This window comes from Etheostoma spectabile, chromosome 13 (assembly GCF_008692095.1).
Source record: "Etheostoma spectabile isolate EspeVRDwgs_2016 chromosome 13, UIUC_Espe_1.0, whole genome shotgun sequence".
Taxonomy (NCBI): Eukaryota; Metazoa; Chordata; class Actinopteri; order Perciformes; family Percidae; genus Etheostoma; species Etheostoma spectabile.
The window spans coordinates 21,074,490-21,095,477 of NC_045745.1; the positions used below are offsets into that span (position 1 = coordinate 21,074,490).

General features: G+C 41.4%; 1 protein-coding gene across 1 annotated transcript in view; it reads right to left on the reverse strand.

The window, feature by feature from the left end:
* The window catches only part of elnb (elastin b), a 22,344-nt gene continuing 1,356 nt past the window's right edge, over positions 1-20,988 (reverse strand). The window contains exons 2-42 of the mRNA XM_032534330.1: positions 17,292-17,438; positions 16,872-17,072; positions 16,746-16,766; positions 16,361-16,558; positions 14,381-14,461; positions 13,792-14,304; positions 13,331-13,411; positions 13,161-13,208; positions 12,986-13,048; positions 12,846-12,893; positions 12,599-12,661; positions 12,441-12,485; positions 12,053-12,295; positions 11,901-11,936; positions 11,505-11,807; positions 10,607-10,639; positions 10,113-10,475; positions 9,655-9,684; positions 9,197-9,406; positions 8,376-8,513; positions 8,241-8,273; positions 8,084-8,137; positions 6,544-6,579; positions 6,301-6,438; positions 6,164-6,211; positions 5,863-5,928; positions 5,493-5,585; positions 5,256-5,279; positions 4,317-4,337; positions 3,882-3,908; positions 3,507-3,566; positions 2,947-3,183; positions 2,601-2,762; positions 2,461-2,499; positions 2,305-2,361; positions 2,084-2,203; positions 1,311-1,526; positions 1,181-1,222; positions 364-745; positions 219-245; positions 1-131 (exon numbers count right to left, since the gene is read on the reverse strand). Coding sequence (XP_032390221.1) covers positions 20-131; positions 219-245; positions 364-745; positions 1,181-1,222; positions 1,311-1,526; positions 2,084-2,203; positions 2,305-2,361; positions 2,461-2,499; positions 2,601-2,762; positions 2,947-3,183; positions 3,507-3,566; positions 3,882-3,908; positions 4,317-4,337; positions 5,256-5,279; positions 5,493-5,585; positions 5,863-5,928; positions 6,164-6,211; positions 6,301-6,438; positions 6,544-6,579; positions 8,084-8,137; positions 8,241-8,273; positions 8,376-8,513; positions 9,197-9,406; positions 9,655-9,684; positions 10,113-10,475; positions 10,607-10,639; positions 11,505-11,807; positions 11,901-11,936; positions 12,053-12,295; positions 12,441-12,485; positions 12,599-12,661; positions 12,846-12,893; positions 12,986-13,048; positions 13,161-13,208; positions 13,331-13,411; positions 13,792-14,304; positions 14,381-14,461; positions 16,361-16,558; positions 16,746-16,766; positions 16,872-17,072; positions 17,292-17,438 — 4,859 coding nt within the window. The 3' untranslated portion in view covers positions 1-19. The remainder of the gene's footprint in view (positions 132-218; positions 246-363; positions 746-1,180; positions 1,223-1,310; positions 1,527-2,083; positions 2,204-2,304; positions 2,362-2,460; positions 2,500-2,600; positions 2,763-2,946; positions 3,184-3,506; positions 3,567-3,881; positions 3,909-4,316; positions 4,338-5,255; positions 5,280-5,492; positions 5,586-5,862; positions 5,929-6,163; positions 6,212-6,300; positions 6,439-6,543; positions 6,580-8,083; positions 8,138-8,240; positions 8,274-8,375; positions 8,514-9,196; positions 9,407-9,654; positions 9,685-10,112; positions 10,476-10,606; positions 10,640-11,504; positions 11,808-11,900; positions 11,937-12,052; positions 12,296-12,440; positions 12,486-12,598; positions 12,662-12,845; positions 12,894-12,985; positions 13,049-13,160; positions 13,209-13,330; positions 13,412-13,791; positions 14,305-14,380; positions 14,462-16,360; positions 16,559-16,745; positions 16,767-16,871; positions 17,073-17,291; positions 17,439-20,988) is intronic.

Sequence of the window (20,988 nt, forward strand, 5' to 3'; positions counted from 1 at the left end):
CTCCTGGACCAAGCCCCATTCAGCACCTCCTGGACCAAAGCCGCCAGTTCCAGCACCTCCTGGACCAAAGCCGCCTGGCCCAGCTCCAACTCCACCAGGACCAGCTCTTGTACCTCCCCCTAATCGTCCTGTTGGGAAACATCTAAACACATTAGCACAACTACAGTATATATGTATAATAATATATTTACCATCCCCAATCCTAACCTGAACCTCACCTGATCCATCCCCAGCTCCTCCATAACCTGGAAAAAGATTAGAATGGTCATATATATGAAACAATAACATCAAATAGGTATCTCCTTAATTACAATGAATATTTATGTATCAGCTGCCTTATAGTTTAACTTGATCATTACTTACCAGATTTGGCAGGTTTTCTTTTTCCTAATCTTTGGCCCCCTGCTCCGAAACCACCTGTTCCTGTGCCAGCGCCACCTGGTCCGAAGCCCCCCGTTCCTGTTCCAGCACCACCTGGTCCAAAACCACCCGTTCCTGTGCCAGCACCACCAGGTCCAAAGCCACCCGTTCCTGTGCCAGCACCACCTGGTCCAAAACCACCCGTTCGTGCCAGCACCACCAGGTCCAAAGCCACCCGTTCCTGTTCCAGCACCACCTGGTCCAAAGCCACCCGTTCCTGTGCCAGCACCACCAGGTCCAAAGCCACCCGTTCCTGTTCCAGCGCCACCTGGTCCGAAGCCCCCCGTTCCTGTGCCAGCACCACCAGGTCCAAAGCCACCCGTTCCTGTTCAAAGGGTGTATTACCATACAATATTATATCAATTCTTTGGACAGCAATACAATATTTACTGATATCACAAGGTCTGCCACGATACAATTTCACCCAGTGACCGAAACACATTTAACACAATCAGTTACACTTATATACAGCATGTTTACAAAAATCAACTAAAGTATGATTGGTCAATTTCATTTCTGAGCTTCCAGACATTTAACAAACTACTCTTTTTAATAAATAAGACTAAATATAAAGTGGGAATTTCAAAATAAAGGAGCATCCTAAAGATGAGGAGATGTATTAATACTTTACCTTGTATCAGTAATATTGTATTGTTGAGGATTTAATCCAAATATCGATCCAGATTGATGTATTGTTAAACACCTATTATTTGTACATTTTAAAGGTATTAAAGTGTTATAGAATGAAGACGTTTCTCACCTTGCCCATAGCCTGCTCCACCAAGTGAGGATGATCCATAGCCTGTCAGAAGGAGTTAACAGCCTGAATCCATCTTAAAACATAATACATTATTAAATGTTGTTAGTGTTATAATATATGGTAATTATACCTGACTTGGGTGGCTTTCTTATCCCCAGTCTTTGACCTCCAGCAGTATAAACACCAGGATTAACCCCTGCTCCACCAGGTCCATGGCTGCCCAGTCCTGTGCCAACACCACCTGGTCCAAAGCCACCTGAGCCGGTTCCGACACCACCCAGTCCAGTCCCGGCAGTGTTGGGTCCATATCCACCTGGACCAGTGCCACCAGGTCCGTAACCACCAGGACCAACTCCACCTGGTCCAGTCCCATAGCCACCAGGCCCCAACCCAGTACCACCAGCACCTGCCCCATAACCTTTAAACAAATATCAGTTCAGTTTTCATTTTTTGTATACATGTTTTTATCTGTACTCTGTATATCTGTCAATTCTTATCATACGTTTTGGGGGTTTTCCAGTGCCGGTGCCCAATCCTGCTGTGCCGTATCTTGAACCTGGATAACAGCAGATAAGATAAGTTAACCCAATATGTAAATTACACGCTATTTAAATTAGACAATGTTCAATTTCCATTAAAAAAATCCAACGTAACTGAAGTTTTTTATTTGAGTCACACAGTGCAACATTTTCATAGAGGTCAACTTACCACCCGGACCCACACCACCATATCCCCCCAGTCCACCTGCTCCTCCTCCCACACCTCCACCTAAACCTCCAGCACCGGTTCCAACTCCGAGGGTCCCAGCACCCCCAGGACCACCACCAATGCTTCCAGTATTGCCTCCATAGCCTCCAGGTCCAACTCCATATCCAGGCCCAGCACCATAGCCACCTGGGCCAGCCCCATAACCTCCCGGTCCTGCACCATAACCTCCGGGACCAGTACCATAGCCACCAGGACCAGCTCCATAACTGCTAGGCCCAACCCCACCCTGGCCTCCTGCTCCAAGAGCCCCATATACTGATAGAAAGATAAAAACATCAAATGGATCATTAAGCTTCTTTCATTGATTCCTTCCTGAAGTCCTTTTTATAAAGAGAGCAATAAACATTTTATAAAACCTTTGCCGGATTTTCCTGCCCCCTGTCCTACTCCAGCTCCAGTCGGGTAACGTATGCCTGAGAGAGATAAAAATAGATATTTAAGACTGTATTTCAGGTATATTTCATTAATTTGCTGTAAATCAGATGGTAAGGATAGTTAGTTAGTTGGCATACCTCCACCTGGTAAAACTCCAGCACCACCAGCACCATAGCCTACAGTATGATGGATAATGTATAAACGTCATTGTAATATAGGCATTTAGGTTTGGGATGAATACACAGACATTTCAGAACAAAACATCTTAGCGGCTCACTTTTTCCAGGTTTAAGGACTCCTGTTGCTACTCCACCAGGCCCACCAGCCCCAGGTACCAAGCTTGCTCCTCCAGGACCTCCTCCAACTCCTCCTGCCACCCCACCTACTTCACCAGGTCCACCACTTACACCTCCTGCTGCAGTCCCATCAGGTCCGTATACTACATTTAAAAAAATAAACAAATTTAACAGGTTTTTTTTTTCAGCATGAATATTTAGTTTTAGTCACTATCTAGCCAGTCCTAGTGGTTAGATCGGAAGTTTGATTCACAGTGGTGGATTTTGGATGCCATTAGATGTGATACAGTCATAATGAAGTGTACATTCAGATGGCAAAAATGGCACCTTTGGGTGGTTTTGATGTTCCTCTAACTCCACCAGCTGCACCTCCTGGTCCAACTCCAGTTCCAGTAGCTGGACTCCCTCCTCTCCCCTCACCTGTTACCCCACCTAAAACTCCTCCTGCTGCTCCTGCACTGGGAGGACTCCCTCCTACTCCACCTGTGCCTCCTGTACCACCTCTCTCTCCATCAGGACCTCCCTCTCCATCTCCTTCACCTGGTGTGTCACCTCTGGGGACACCTGCAGACACAGCCCAGAAGGACACCGTGCCTGTATTTCAGCATATAATTACAACTGAAACCATGAACAAAGTCAGTAACCTCAGCCGCATCTAAACCACCATTACAGAGAAGAAGCCTGGCAAGTAGTCTTTGTTCTTTATTTTGCTCCTACAAAGTCCACTCAAAAACAATAACAGGCCTGGGGAATGTATTACAGATTTTGAATGGTGGTTGTTTGGCTTATGATTACCGCTGGTTTGAGGCCATACAGTGATTGCTTTGTCTTGTATCTTTGGTAAAAGGCAGTTTGTGAATAAGATAATTAAGTTATACTTTATTTACCTGGGGGTCTGAGAGGTTTGGCTCCAGGCAGCGTCCCTGTTGCAATATCACCACCAGAACCTGCAAAATTATACAGCGAAAATCAAGATACAGTACGTCAGAGAATATGTTCCTTGATTTCAGCTACAAGAGCTCTGCCGACAAGATGTAGAAACGGAAGAAGCAATTCAAAATCTCAGAGGCACAATCAGGACTCATGGTTGGAAGGCGTGAATTCTGCACTGGATGTCTTGTCAGAAATCTCACCTCCAGAAGGAAGTCCTGTACCACCAGCATTTTAGAAAGCGAGAGAAAAACAAGAGAGATACCAGAGTGACAATCTCTAACAATATGTAGACCTATACTTAACCGAACAGTTAACAGAGGTTTACGTACCACTTGGTTGTGCAGTCCCGCCCCCAACTGTAATGAGAGAAATATAGATTATCTTGTTCACCTATTAATCAGAAACATTTTTGCAATAAATTCTGTTAGTTAGTAGTAGCCAGCTTCAGCCATTAGCTAGCGTCGGTCTGCCATGCAGTATTCTGTGGTGCCAGTTTTGTGATAGGAAGTACAAGAAAAACACTCACTCTCGGGTACAGGTAAACCAGTGATAGCTGTGAAAGCATTCAAGTGTAGACATATTTTTGATCTGCTTCAAAATCAAAAGCATTTGTGATAGCGTGATATGCCACTGATATTAGGTAGCTTTTATGTAGACATTACGCTGATCCTATTTCAAAATCTACAGTCCTTTACTGTATAATAAGGTGCATTAACCTCTCACAAGAAACATCTCAATGTTCGGTATACTTTATGCCAACTTACCAGGGGCGGCTCCTGTGGGACCTGTAGGATATGAAAATAAAATGTTCAGTTGAGTTAATTTACATATGTAAAAGTACAATAACATATGTTTGTCCTTTGTATATGTTACATGCAGTATTGGGCCAATTAGTGGGGATGTTATAGCCTTTCAATTTTGACTTTTGGTTGACTATTGGTGCTTTTACAAAAATTTTTATACAATGTGATTTTTGATAAATAATCATCTGTAATACGGATATAATGAGTAAATAATAGAAGAGTTACAACAGTCTGGTAAGTTCAGAAAATGACATTACTTTAATTTAGCCTTTAAAACCAAGAAAAGACACCACTTATGCCATATCACGATATCCAAAATTATTAATCATTATTCATATTAATTATAATATTGCCCAGCTCTACTTCAAGGTTGAGCACACTGCGTCAGTGGTGTCTGAGTTAACTGAGTTGAAACTTTAAAGGGTCTGTGATCATACAGTGCAAAGTCATTGTAACATTAGTACAAATATTTTTAATGGGACCCCTTTTAAGTTTTCTAATATTTTAATTAGATGTACCCATGTAAGAAATGTAAAACAGTTTCATTGTTTAAAAGTATCTAGCAATGATCCAAAATGCACAATCTGTGTAGGCAGGGTTATTTAAATTTTATAATATTCCTGCATCCTGGGAGAAAAAGTGTTTTCTTCTACATATACACCTCAAACTTCAGGAGTTACTGTATAAGTGAAAACTTGTGTGCTTCATAAATGGCCACATGATGGCACTGTCCACAACAAAATCTAAGAAACAATGTTCCTTTGGTTACCACTGGATTTAATTGAAATCCACATGGTTTTTGGGATGTCCGGCTGACTAAAAGATGCACTCTGACAGAAAATGGATGCAGAACTTGCAGTGCTTGCAGACAAACATGCAGACAAATGCATAAACACTGACCTGGAACTTCTGTCCCATTGAGTCCTGTTTTAAAAAATGATTAAAGAAGAACATAAAAGTTGGAATTAAACCCAGCTAAGACAACAGCCAGAAGACCAAGGGATTTAAGACAGCAAAGTTTCTTCCAGCATAACCCAATTTCATTTATACTACCTAATGAATTAGTAGCATAACAAATTAACATCTCAACTTATATTAATATGTTTTTTGAATTTGTAGTATAAATGACTAAAATACCTGTTTTTTCTCCAATGATGGGGATTCCTGTTCCAGCCAAGCCATCTCCGTCACCTCCTTCTCCCACTGGTCTGCCAGCTACACCAGTACCTCCTGTTTTAATACACACACATGTGGACACCTTTTTTAACAGGATGTACAGTGCAATACTAAAATAATATGTGTAAAAAAATACTATAGTATGGTGTTTTGTTGATTAATTTTCACAGGTGTTTTCCTCGGAGTCTAAGGGCCATATTTTATAACCGTCAGATTATTACATCCTTGGACCTGAATTTTTCTGTTTGTGATATTTGTTGTCTATATCCACAAATTCTGCGCCTGATTTCAAGGTAAGAAAAGACAGGTTCTCCAGCTAATTTAAACACACCTTCTCCTCCAGAACTTCCAGACCCCTCTATCACACTGCCAGCACCCGCATCACCTGGAATAAGGACTGAGATTTGAAAATAGACAAAGAAAATGGCTAAATCATTTTTAGATAAGCCAGTGTTCTCTTTTTTTATTCCTCTAATTTGGAAGGTCACCTCCATTACTGTCTTTTCCATCCTTGTTAGACATATTTTATAATAAAACGTACTCACGTACTGGAAACCCTATGAGTGAATGTATTGTGGTAATATGTGACTAAAATGTTTTTGTGCTGCTTTGTGCCAACCCTGTCCATGTACCTTCTGATGCTGGAGCTGGTGTGCCTCCTGTGGCTCCAAGTCCTCCTCCTGATCAAGCAGACATATAGATTATCTGATTAATTATTAATAATTCATTGCAACCAAAAATGTGTTTTTTTAATTCAACAGAAGCCTACCACCGGGCCCAGTTGTCCCTGCAGTGCTGCTTGTGCTGGTGCCATTTACTGTAACACCAGTGCCGGTCTCTGTCCCAGATCCCGCAGTGCCGGTCCCTGCTCCTGCTCCTGCCCCAGGTACAACTCCACCAGGTTGCCCTACAGTTTAGGAAAGAGATAATCTGATGAAATCAAAGAGCTTCTTATGAACAACTATAACTATAACAATTATGTAAAATATTTTATTGTCAAAGTACACCTCACCATACTTAGCAGCTTTAGATCCAGCTGTGCCGTGCCCTAAGGATCACAACAAATGACATGTACTGGCTGCTGTATAAAACTTTTACAAAACACAGTTTAAAAAGAAATGTTTACAGATAAATAAAGTAATTCAAGATGGCATCAGATTACCTGACTAGTGCTAGTTACAAAATCACTTTTCCTTACTGAGATTTCTGACAATTCTGAATTTCACTTTCCAAATAAAAAATACTGCTTTTTGGAATTAAAGCTAAAATATGTAACCTTGCACAAACATTGTCACCCTTCAACTGCAGCCAAGGTGGTGTGATCAACATAACAATTGCAATTAACAGACATTTCTAGGCAACCAAAGGGTTCCAATTATCTTTGATGGAGTGAAAACACACAGTGAAAGGGTCCAAGTTGAAGACAAAAACATCCCAAACACCTAAAAACAAGTTCCCAGCTTTTTTAATGTACACATGGCCATGGTTATGCATTGCTAAGCCTCTATCATGATTGACAGGTCACCCCTAAAGCATTCCCTCTTCATCATCAATTTTAAAATAAATGGAACCATAATTTACAAAATAAACACAATGCTGTACTAAAGAAGACTTGAAACTAGCGATAAATGCTAGGAAAAAAGGAAAATGTTTATTGAGGTTATAAATCAAGTGAGGTTCACTTTTGAAACAGATTTTTTTTAAGCCAATAAGGTCGCCTGCTGGAAATGAGATAGAATGCAAGTTGAAAGCACTTTGCATTGGCTTCATTTTTCTGGTACAGAAGTTGCCGCTTGAGGAGGACACGTATGACCCAACAAGCTGATCAGTGTTTCTTAATAGCAGGCCCTGGGTTCACAACCAAGTAAATATGACAGTTTTATTATTTTACCATACTTCATTATAATGATGGGATATAAGATGTTAACTTTAAAGATTAGTTTTTGGGGACATTTTTAGGCCTTTATTGATGGGACAGCCGAAGAAATGAAAGGGGAGAGAGAGGGGGAACGACATGCAGCAACGGGCCACTAGTTGGAGCTGAACCCGGGCCTGCCGCATCAAGGAGCAAACCCCTACGCATGGGCTCCACCAACCGAGCTATCCGGGCACCCAAGGAGATGTTAACTTTGAAACCACCCTTGTCCTCCCACCTACCTATTCATATTTCCAGCTCCTCCAGTCTTAAACTACAGTAATACATCACTAATATCTAAGCATTATTATCATTCAAATATTACAATATGTTATTATTTAACTTGTTTCAGTTAAGGGTCGTGAGTAGTGCAAGGCACCTGTTGCTGCAATCCCCACAGAGGTCAATAAAGGATCAGTTTAAACAGATCTTTTTCTTTTTGGCACGTTACTACACAGACACTACTAAAAACCAATCTAGACCTCCAGTGCCAGTCCCAAAGCCTCTTTGTAACCTATAAAACCAACCTACAATTACACAAGATAATAAATGGAGCATAAGAAACTCCGTCAAGAGTGTATCATTGTAAAAAAAAAAAAATCCCAGCACACAGAAAGAAAAATCTTTTGTAACTCACCACCTCGTCCTGCTCCACCTCCAAGTACCCCACCAGCACCCATTCCACCTTGACCTACACCAGGATCATATACAAAAAATAATTGAGCTTTTACTGGAATTGGGATGAAACATCCATCATTGTGTTTTTAAGAAACAAAAAAGGGATATTTTGATACCGTATTTAGCAGGTTTTGATCCAGCTCCATATCCTGTAAAAAAGAAAAAAAGAAAACAGAAATAATTTAGGCGAGTTAGGACTTTGCTTACTTTGAGTTAGGCAAGATTTATCTTTGATAAAATTGCCCCTGAACCTGTTCCATATCCGGCCCCTGGTCCTGCACCATAGCCTCCACCTGGTCTATAACCTATCCCAGGCACAGGTCCAACTCCAGGCCCATATCCACCAGGTCCATATCCTGTTCCTCCCGGTGTTCCTCCACCAGGAAGCCCTAGGAAGGAGGAAATGTGTGAGGTTTGGTAGCGCCTATAAATAATTTCTATATATATTCAGTCTTAAAATGTTTGAGGGAAAAAAAACACTGAGTTTTTTCTTGAATGAAAGTTATAAAAAGGTTTTTTTAATGGAATCATCTCCCATAACAGATTTTTACGTGTTTGATTTCAACTTTCTAGACAATTAAACTGCCACAAAAGTATCTTGTAATAAAGAAGTGTCTTGTAATAAGATTAGATTAAAATCATTCCATTGACCTAATCTATCAAATTGATATCACGTTTTGAGCCCTTCTTTTGGCATTGGCCACTGCAAACTGCAAATTTTCTTATAAACACTGACCATCTGATGTTATTATTCCAAAATTAATATAGAAATCACGCTATGTTTGAGAAACTTAGATCCCCAAGAGAATTTAAAGGACATGCACACCAAAAAACAGCACTGTTTCGTCAGTCCTGGAATTGAGACAAAGCTCAAAGGCTGTTGTAACTGCAGTATGCTGGAGTTAAAACTCCACTAATATATATATATATATATATATATATATATATATATATATATATATATAAACTATCCCCACATGAATCAAAGAAAGGCAAGTACATAATGCAACTGAGTTTCTGTTTGTTTCATTTTTTATGAAGAACTGTGAGAATGTTGTTCTTTTCTTCATACCTCCAGCACTGCCTGGTCCAAAGCCACTCGGTCCACCTCCTGTTCCAACACCAGAACCAGGTACTCCCCCAGTCCACTGTCCTGCTCCAGGTCCACCACCAGTTGTTAGTCCAACACCTCTCCCGGGGACCCCTCCTCCTACTCCGATCCCAGAACTAGGCCCAGCTCCACCACCAAGTCCTCCTGCACCAAGGGTACCTCCAGGCAGACCTGCAAAGAGCCACCTTTTATTAGATATTATAAACCTGATGACAAACACACTGTTGACAAACAACAGGCTGTTTTCATGGCAGAATATTTGATCTATTATAGCTGGAAAGAATAGGTTAAATTAATAACATTGATAATTGCTGCATTTTATTTAGATGTATAAGCCCAGTTGGATACTATTCAAGTATGTATCAATGTATTTAATTATATGTTTGTCTGTTGAGACACATTACATTTTTTTACCTTACCATATTTACGGGCTTTGGCACCAGCATAACCTAGAAAATGCAGACACATCAAGATATTTAAAGTTTTATATTAGCCAGGGGATCTTTCTCAATTCAGACAAGCCTCCATATTTTATCTTTCATCCAAATCTTTCACCCTACCTCCAGGTCCATAGCCTGTACCAGCACCCCCAGGTCCATAGCCAGCACCACCAGGCCCAACTCCTCCACCTGGTCCATAGCCAGTACCAGCACCCCCAGGTCCATAGCCAGCACCACCAGGCCCAACTCCTCCACCTGGTCCATAGCCAGTACCAGCACCACCGGGTCCATAGCAACCCCACACCAGGCCCATCCCCTCCACCTGGTCCATAGCCAGTACCACACCACCGGTCCATAGCCAGCACCACCAGGCCCAACTCCTCCACCTGGTCCATAGCCAGTACCAGCACCACCGGGTCTATAGCCAGTACCACCACCACCAGGTCCATAGCCAGTACCAGCACCCCCGGGTCCATAGCCAGCACCACCAGGCCCAACTCCTCCACCTGGTCCATAGCCTGTACCAGCACTGCCAGGTCCATAACCTGTACCAGCACCACCGGGTCCATAGCCGGTACCAGCACCACCGGGTCCATAGCCAGTACCAGCACCACCAGGTCCAACTCCTCCAGGTCCAAAGCCAGTACCACCACCACCACCAGGTCCGTAGCCAGTACCAGCAGCACCACCAGGTCCGAAGCCTGTACCAGCACCTCCAGGTCCATATCCTGTACCAGCACCACCCGGCCTGAATCCTCCAGTGCTTGTCCCTGGACCTCCAAGTGCTCCACTTAACATGCCTATGAACAGAACAGCCACGTTTTATTTGTACTGATATTCTTTGTTAAATGAAATATAATGATAATAGTTATAAAAGTATACAAAAAATAAAAGTATGAAGTTGCATTCAAATATATTAAACTATTCTTACCATATTTACGAGCTTTGGCACTGGCATCATACCCTGAAACACAAATATAGTAATTAGGGCCCAAGCACAAAGGTGAAAGTGCTGAAATTGCAAGGAAACAATTGTTTTTGTAAGGATTATTTTTTATTGCACTTGAAAACTCACCAAAATAGTCACACGTGTCAGACCTGCGTTATTATGGAACCCACGCAACTTCACCCTTCACCCTATGAGTGGCCAGGCGTCCATGCTTACCCAAGCTAACAACCCGTTGTGTTCAGATCCTATCCTAGACTTTTTGAAACTCCTCCCAGAGGATTTAACAGATCCTTCTCAAATTGGGTCAGCAGCATGTCAAGACTTTGCCAAATTGAAAAGTTTTTATAGAATGACATGGGCAGCGATTTTGTGCGTTTCGCTATAACACAGGAAGCTGTTGTAACTTCCCTTTACATTGTCCAATCTGCCTGAAACTTTGCAAGTATGATAAGAGTCCAGACTTAGAGACATCTCACGCTCATATCGAGTTATGATCATTGCGCCACCTGCTTGCAACAGGAAGTCAGCCTTATGTGATAATCATCATCCAGTTTACATGACATTTTAATGGTGTGGTCTACACATGACATACAGCAACACAGCATATACTTAGTTTGTGTTCACTTGCGCCAGATGTTGGACAGAGGAAGTGTTACAGGCAACTGGCTATCCGCCTAAACCCCCAACGTGCTGGGAGGGGAGAGGGCCCGTTGCTGCTTGCAGCTTCAATTATATATTTGTCTTTGCTAATGGAATATATTCCGTTAAATTACTGGATACTGTATCTTAAAGAATTAATGATTATAGTGTTAAGCTATAACAATTGCATAATTAAAGCCAACATTTTCCAAAAACGCCAAATCTACTGATTCATAATTACCTCCGGGTCCTGTTCCTGCTCCTCCTACTCCAGTTCCAGTTGCACCTGGACTGTACCCAGTTCTACCTGGCCCATAACCAGCTCCTCCAGGGCCAGTGCCAGCACCACCAGGGCTAAAACCAAGACCAGATCCAGGTCCCACTCCTGTGCCGAGTCCAAATCCTGCTGCACCAGTGCCTGCACCGCCTGGACCAAAACCATAGCCAACACCTGGCCCTCCTCCTGTGCCGAGACCAACTCCAGCTACTGGCCCTCCTTGTCCAAGGCCTCCAGCAGCACCAGTGCCTCCACCGCCCAGTAGACCTGGAGACATTAAAGGCCTTGTGAGTGTGTGAGTCCCATGTACAGAGGTTGTTAAATATCATGTTCTTTTGCTATTTTGTAAAAATGGCTCACCATATTTGCGTGCTTTGGCCGAGCCAGCACCATAACCTATGGCACAAAGAAATGTCCAAGTAAAGTGTTACTAAAACACTAAATGACCTGTGAAAATGTAAAAGGTTATTCATTGTCATTTCAGGAATGGTAAATTACATCTCAAGATTTACCTAAACCAGGTATGCTGCTGGCTACTCCAGGCCCACTGCCTGTTCCACCTCCATGTCCAGCTACAGCTCCGGGTCCACCTCCTGTTCCAACTCCACCTCCAAGTCCAGGTACAGCTCCAGGTCCGCCTCCTGTTCCAACTCCTAATCCGTGTGTGACTCCCGCTCCTCCTCCTGGGAGTCTTCCAGCCCCAACCCCCAAAGTGCCTTCTTGACCAAGTGCACCTCCCCCAGCTGCAGCTCCACCTGATTTAGAAAGCAAACAGGTGAGCTTACAAAAAAAGTCAATACAGAGTATTTAAAAAGTACAAAAAGCTTATTCTTGCAACACATTAAATGATTATGTAACCATCACAACACAAGGTTGACACCTCAGCTCATGTGTCTTTACCGTATTTAGCTGCAGCTTTGGCTGGATTCTTTGATTTGCCTGCCCCTGTAATTGAAAGAATAAATGATTTTCTGTGTTTCTGCCTTTAAATTTTTCATTGACATCGTGTAGCTCTACATGCAGCTGCAGAGTTTACTGCATTGCTGGTTCCTATGTACCTGATTTTGGTGATACGAGAGGGTAACCACGAAAAACCCCAGGCAACTGTTGTCCACGACCATCTAAGGGGAGAAATACACTACAAAGATGCTCATTCTGTGAAATACTCAAATGCTACCTGGGATAACATTTATTAGTGTTAATTTATCTTTTAAAATAAAGTTCAAGTAATGTATAGAAAATCTGCTTGTAAAATCTGCTTGTAATATGATGCAGTTTGTCAGTTTAGGACTTTATGACACTCACTGCCGGCTCCTCCTGGTCCAGTACCTCCCTGGCCAAGCACCCCAGCCCCTGCAAGGAACAAGCCAAGAGTTTTTGTTTGTAGGCATGCGTGCCAAGATGTGTTGTGCCAAGATTCATTGACATAAAGTGCATTAACACACCAGTCTGTGGCCCAAGTCCAGATCCTGTGGCCACTCCAGGGAGAACACCACGGCCTCCAAAACCTAGCCAGGACAGTTGAGAAAATCACTGTTAAAACATCTTCGGCAAAAACACTGAATGATACATTATTGTATTGTTTAATATGTGGTTTATGTTTCTTGTGTTTTAACATACCTTGGCCTGGTACATATCCACCTTGATATAGTCCAGGCACCCCAACTCCTGTGTGACAGAAAACGCAAATGTAGAATGTTGCCCAAAAACAATCAGTGTTTCTGGGTGATCATTAACTATTAACTGAACTGATGTATCACATCCTTGAGTAACAAAGGGAGTGTCTTTACCTGGAACTTGTTTTGATGCTTTACCACCGCTCTTTCCTCCAGGTCCTCCCCCAGTTGTGCCAGTCTGTGGCAGCATTGGAACTGAAACAGCAATGAAATAAAAAAAAGTTCCTTTTAATTTGCAAAATATAACTTTTAGACTGAAATAGCAAAACAGCACATTTTATTCACCTAGTAATTATAAGAATTATTTATTTGAAAAAATGTAACTTGAAAAGTTAACAATTTACAGGACACTTGAAATAAGCATGAAACAAGCTTTTCCATAGAAGGCAAGGCAAGGCATACAGTAGAAACACAAATACAATATATCTCATTGTTTTATTTATAATGTTAATTCATGTGCTTCACCTTGCAGTACTGAAATACATTTATCTAATCTTCATCTTTAATGCTTTTTTGTAGAATTGTAGAATGCATGTATGTATACAGTATAGCAAAATGTAAGTTATATTAAATACCTCCTCCAGGCACAGCAGCTCCACCAGGACCAACTCCTCCGGGTCCAACCTCTGCACCACCAGGCCCAAATCCCACACCACCAGGCCCTACTCCCGCACCACCAGGCCCAAATCCCACACCACCAGGCCCTACTCCCGCACCACCAGGCCCAAATCCCGCACCACCGGGCCCTACTCCCGTACCACCAGGCCCAAATCCCGCACCACCAGGCCCTACTCCCACACCACCAGGCCCTACTCCTGCACCACCAGGTCCAAAGCCCGCACCACCAGGCCCTACTCCCGCACCACCAGGCCCAAATCCGGCACCACCAGGCCCAACTCCTGCACCACCAGGCCCTACTCCTGCACCACCCGGCCCAAATCCTGCACCACCCGGCCCAAATCCTGCACCACCTGGCCCAAATCCCGCACCACCAGGCCCTATTCCTGCACCACCAGGTCCAAATCCAACTCCACCAGGCCCAGATCCTGCTCCACCAGGCCCAAATCTCACACCACCAGGCCCATAACCTGTAAACACATACAAAAATTATGTCATTTTTCAGTGATTACAACTGCTTAATGTTTATTAGTAAACTGCAAATACCAGTTTTAGGAGGTTTGGGACCAGTTCCACCAGTTCCTGGGTATTGACCAGCACCTGGACCATAACCGCCTCCATAGCCACCTGGGTCAGGACAGTGGTTTGTTTAATGCAAATGTATTTTTCAAGGTAAGCAATATATAAAAATGTAAGGTGTGTGACCAGTTAAGGAGGAGAGAATAATTTTCATTCAGTGAAATTATTGTGCTTCAACAGAGAAGCTCTGAGACATTTGTTCATTTGTGACTCGTTTTGCTAGCAGGTTGTGGAGAAGATAAGTCTAGGAGTATAAGTCTGCTCTGTTTATTCATGTTATTCAATTATTCTCATGGTTATATGATTGCAAAAACACCTGGCAATGAACTCACTTTAATAATGCATTTATTTATCCGTGCACTTGTTATAAGAAGAAATAGAAACAGGCCAATCCTCCTCCACCCAAACCCCCTGCCCCAAGGCCTAATTAGCAGATAAAAGAGAAACAGTACTTAGTACTTCCTATACTTGCTCTAGTGACAACAATACACTGCATCATACATTATTGCATTCAGTGTGTCCCGGTGCGACTCCACCCTTTAGTGACAGTATACATGTATGATGGCTGCCCAATAGAAACCTCACAAAGATTAACTTGTTCTCTGGAAAAGTTTTAAACATTTGTTTGATGTGTGCATAATTGGGCTTGTACACATGATGTTTCATATTGAAATACAAGATACATAGGGTAGTCTTACTTGTTGAATTGAATTGAAATTGTTGGCATTTGACTGAATTTATCCATTTGTTTCTTTTTGTTTTCCTGAAGTGTTGTCTTAATTATAAGCAGCTCTAGGGGACTGTGTTCAAGTAACAGTTTGCACAGTTTTGGCTTTAATTGGTTTTGTGGATTTTTGCTTGAAATTACAGCACAGTGTTTAAAAATGCATCCCACTCATTGCTTGTTCAGGTGAACTAGGATGTTTCTGTCTTATTCTTTAGGGTGGAGCAGAGAAACACAAACACACTTTGTGGGCATTATTGTGTAGCAAAGATGAAAAAAAGTGTTCTGCTGAGACAACCAGACTTTTGGTAAACTGGAAAGGGTGACATATGAGTCTGTTTCCTGTGCTTACACTGACCCATTTTCTACCTACCGGCATAATGGGTGGAATTCAAAATTTTCCACAAACCAAGGCTTAACCTCTAAGGATCATTTGGATATTATCACAAACATTCCTCATCCTACACATGAAAAACAGAGAGGCCTGAAATTCCAAAGAAAATCAGTCTTTCTGACTGACGTGATGACTTCCGCTCTCTATCAGGGACCTGTCATTCCTAAAGCATTAGCCTTTATCACTGTGTGTGTGTATGTGTGTGTATGTGTGTGTGTGGATGGGGGGTGGCTTCAACAATGACTTATAACCTTGAGGTAATGAGGAAATAATGGTACATGTATGCAATCTGTATCCTGCTGCATTGAATTGAACAGTGGAACAATATTTACAGTACAGGGACAGACCACTAATCCATGTGTGCAGAGCGGACAACTTCCTCTTATTGTGAATGTTACACAATTCAAGTAAACACACAGTTGCAGGCAATCTGTTTGTTGGTTATAAGCTTACTAGTTTTTTAAACAAGATTTTATAAATACAGTATCTTCAAAGGTTGTTAAGTTCATGACTCTTCTGCTAGCGTTTGTCTGATGGGATTTGTCATTTTTCATCTCTTAGAGATCAGACTATCTTGAATTACCAGACCCATCTCAACAGCGCAATGATCATACTGGCTATGCACACTGTATCTTAACTGGTACAACTGTGCAGCAATACTAGCAGTTATTTATTATCAACTCTCTGAAATGATGTGCTCAATTATGTATTTTCCACCAGTTCCTGTGCACAACAAAGTCAAAACCTTATTACTCAATCCTTCAAGTAATAGAAGATCTAACATGTATCATTAAAATATATTTAGGAGGCAAAAATCAAAACTCCATGCCTGTGCCTTGGCCAGCCTGTCCAACACCCCCGGGACCAACTCCTCCAGGCCCAGTCCCATAGCCTCCAGGACCGACACCACCTGGTCCAAAACCACCTGGCCCAACTCCGCCCTGTCCCAGTCCTCCTCCTACACTGCCAGCTCCCTGTCCTGCTCCAAACCCTCCAGCCACTCCTCCACGACCTCCGTAGCCGCCTCCTAGAGACAAATAATAAGAAAAATCACATGTACTTGGTCTGTAGGTTTGTTATGATATAAATGATTGGACATTTCCTTTGCATATAGTTCATGACATTTGCGCTTTACTGTCTTTGAAAAGTCTCTTTTTGACCTGGTAAAAGACTAGAATTTTTTTGGGCACAATAGGCGGCCCTCAAAGTCTTACCTGTTTTTGGAGGCTTTCCACCTGTACGAATAATAATAATATTTATTAAATCAATAATAGCACAATAGAAATATTGTTGGACTTTGCTCCAGATTTTAAGATGTTAACCAGCCATATTTGTCTTACCGGCCCCAACACCTCCAGGTACGACTCCCAGTCCACCACTGCCTGGGCCGAAGGTGTTAGGCCTGAAACCTCCCGGTCCAACTCCTCCCGGTCCAGCTCCTCCCGGTCCCACTCCTCCCGGTCCAGCTCCTCCCTGTCCAACTCCTCCCGGTCCAACTCCTCCCGTTCCAACTCCTCCTGGTCCATGACCACCATAGCCCCCTAAGGAATAAAGTCATTGGAACATTGTGAGTGTGAAAACACGCAAATTGCATGTAGATGAAGACAAACCAAATATAATTTTTCATGCTGATGCCTGTGGTAATAAATCAGTGTGTTATCTTGAACAGTTAAACATGTCTGTCCTCACATTCCTAACTTCACACTGAAGTCATAATCAGTGTTTATCAAAATGTAACAGAAAACACAAATGGCATCCACCTCCACCTGTTCCTGGTCCAAAGCCAGCTCCTCCAGGTCCAAATCCAGTTCCAGTCCCACCTGGTCCGACTCCAGTTCCAGGTCCAGCACCAACTCCTATGCCGGCTCCAGCGCCTCCTGCTGCTCCACCAGCAGGTATATATACACCTGATACACAGAATAGTTCAGACTCACAGCAGATTACAGTATAATTTTATAATGGATTTAAGTTTTTCTGTTCAGGATTTGCTGTACACACTCAACTGTTTAACCCTTGTATTATGTTGCGGGTCAGTTGGACCCATTTCCATTTTTGTGTTGACCAAAATAATAATAAATAAATCTTTTATTTGTTTAGTACATTACAGTAACATGGTATTTCTTAGTGCTTTACATAAAAACATTAAAATAGTAAAAGTTACAAAGCAGTACAAGAACTTAAACATTAAAGAGCAGTTAAAAACAGATTTTAGGCTGCTAGTATGGGACAGTGTGTAAGCCGCTGCCCCCACACAAGATATCGGGGCGCAATAACCATTTTGTGGAAACCCAAACTTTGTTGACCAATAAGGTAGGCACTCTACAGGCAGAACCATGTGTTTAGACAACAGATGACAGAATTTGCGGAATGTTTGAGTCATCATTCAGGTCTAATGAGGCATAATTTACTCCTCTTTGCCAGTACTTAATAAAACCCATTTAATTTGTCTAGTCAACAAGGATTACATTTAACAAATACGATGTCACAAACAAAGAAATAGCATGTGTGGGCGACTTAGTGATGATCAACTGTGCTTAGAGTTTCTCTCCAGCTGATAACAAACACCCCCTTCATCCAAAAGGCATGCATCTTTGGTCATAATTCTTACACTTTTCTGCACCTATGTTTCGTTCCACAAATCACAATAGCCAAAAATAGAAACCCAGAGAGCAAACAACTATAAAAGGAAAGGTTTTTTTAAGATCCCACAGTCCAGATGTGAAAAGAAGAGGTCTGTAGGGAATCCTAAAGAATGTGAGTTACTGATCTCACAGTAATGGCATGTACAACACATTAACAACACAGAGTAAATAACTTAAGTGTTCAGTCATTCAGCAGAACAGAAACCTCCTCACCCAAAAGCTTTTGTTGTTTTGGGAGGAATCTTTATTAAAATTAAACATTGGAAAAGTAAAACTATACACTCATATTCACCAGAGATGTGTCATTAAAAGAAAACAGTAGTTGTGCTAGGCAGTCACTTCAAATAAAATGCAATACATAATTTAAATATTATATATCATCAAAAAAATCTTTATTTTTATTTTGAATACTTTTGTAGTAGTGTAGTGATTATCCAGGGTTCACTGTTTGTCTATGGTGACATTAATATCTCATTATTGAATTAGTAATGTATCATTTTATCACTCAGTCCATGATATCATACTGTAACTATTATAGTTTTTAGCTGCTCTGGTGCTGGGGCTCCAGGGATGACAATGTCACTCTGTCTATTGGACTAAAACGTCTCTAAAACTCTATTGGATTAGGAAATAATTAGTAATCCCAAGAGGACTGCACTGACTTTGGTGATTCCCTAATTGTTTCTTCTAGCGCCACCAGCAGGTCAAAACTTTCATTTTAATTTTCTTTTTCTTATTTATCTCGAACAATCAACAATGTTACAAAAGATGAAAATAAAATTAAATTAAAAGCACAAAATAAAACACGATTAGAATTTACCTACAAACACAAAAATAATAAAGGATTAGTTTGAGAAGGAGCAGGTGGAAGCACATAACTTATTTGGTTCTGCCCTCTTAGATGATATCCCCCTTCTTTTTCATTAAACATTGCGCGTATGTTACATGGTAAATTATTTTCTTTAACTTTAAACATAAATTGTGGCATTTTGAATGTAACAATGTCCATAATTTTCAGCAAATGTGAATTCAAAAACAGATGATTAGTGTGCTCATAGTACCCAGTGGGATTTATTATCCTGATTGTTCTTTTTTTGCAATGTGCTAATATTTCATATGTTCATTTTGTAGGTATTTCCCCAAACTTCCACACAGTATAACATCTATGGTAAAATAAGTGTGCAGTACAGAGTATGTAATGTATTTTGGACAATACGTATCTAGTTTTACTCAATATACCAATACTCCTGGCCATCTTTGTGCACAGATATTTAATGTGGGGCTTTCAGCAGTTTGTGGTCAAGTACAACACCCAGAAATTTACTTTCATATAGTCTTTCAATTTAATTTCGAATCAAACCAAAGTTTTAATTTATTCATTTCATTTGTGACCATTTGCAGCAACTATCTTTCTAGCATCTACTAGATGGATTGGCACAAATTTTGGGGCATTCATCGTTCCCAGGGGGGAGTTGTGGCACGAATTACCTTGAAATCTATTATTTTAGTTAACTTCAATGTTTACCTGACTTTTTTATCTAGCGCCACCATCAGATCAAAATATAAATTTGTCCAATGGTTTGGTTTATCTGTCAGTTTGGTTTTCTTAACATTAAGCATTACAACCTCACAGAGCTGCTAGCGGGGCTGTTGATTTTAACCTACAGGTGCACTTTGTTGATTTCAAAATACATTTAAAATATGCAAGTGAATATGTTATGAAAACTAAAGAAGAATTTGCAACCTTCCCTGTTTGAGTCCAGCTAGAGACCTTTGCTCATGTCATCCCACTCTATACTTCCTCCTGTCGAAAAAAGGCACTTTACATCTAAAATTAATCTTAAGTATCTATAACACACTGTTGTTTCCAACCAGAAACAACAATGTTGTTGTTTGTTGTTGTTTGACCGGATCAGTTCATATATGTTCTGTGCTGAGAGCTCCCCCCCCCGCCCTTAACATCAGCAAGCTCAAAGCTTAAACAGGCAAGACAGTGAGACAGGGTCTGGAAGGATGAGGTCTGGAGCCCAGTTATTGTGTAAGCTTTTAATAAGGTCCATTAAATGCAGGTGCAGCCCCTCATTAAACGTGCAACACCTTAATAAAGGTGTAGCACCTTCCTAAAATATTTAACTATAACCTTGTTGTCCTGACCTTACACCGAAAGAGGAGGAAGAGCTGAGATGGTAAATGTACTAAACGTTGTGAAGTCACAGAGAGCAAGGAATGTTATTATACTGTGGTTTGTCAAAGATTGTCGTTCTTATTTAACAGGTTTACATGCTACAGTGCTTTCAAAGTTCATCCAGTCAAATGACTTAAACTATGAAGCTATCTGTACAGCTTTTTGTGTGTGGAAAGTTACTGCAACAAGGTTTTTAAAATAATTAATAAGTAAAAAGCACTCCACTCTGAGAGGAGTTGGCGGTACTCTCGAAAACGTTTCGATACAGCTCTACACAAAGATAATGTATGTCCAACACAAGCTCAGTCAAGTATTCTTCTCAGTCAGATTCTTAATCTGACAGCAAGACTGGAGATGCGTTTAAACTTTGTTTCAGAGATCTGAACCAGATCTTTGGTTAGAGATCCATTCACACAGGACAAGATGTAAACTGACTGCAGGAGTGATAATGATGATGTCAATGATAACCACTTATTATACAGAAAAACATATTCTCACTTATCTTCAAACCACACTGAAATAAATTGAAGGGCAGACACTGCAGGTGAATAGGAAGGAAACATTAACTAATAGATATTACCCTGAAACTTACCCAGTTGATTACTTACGTTAAGGCAAATATCTTTTATC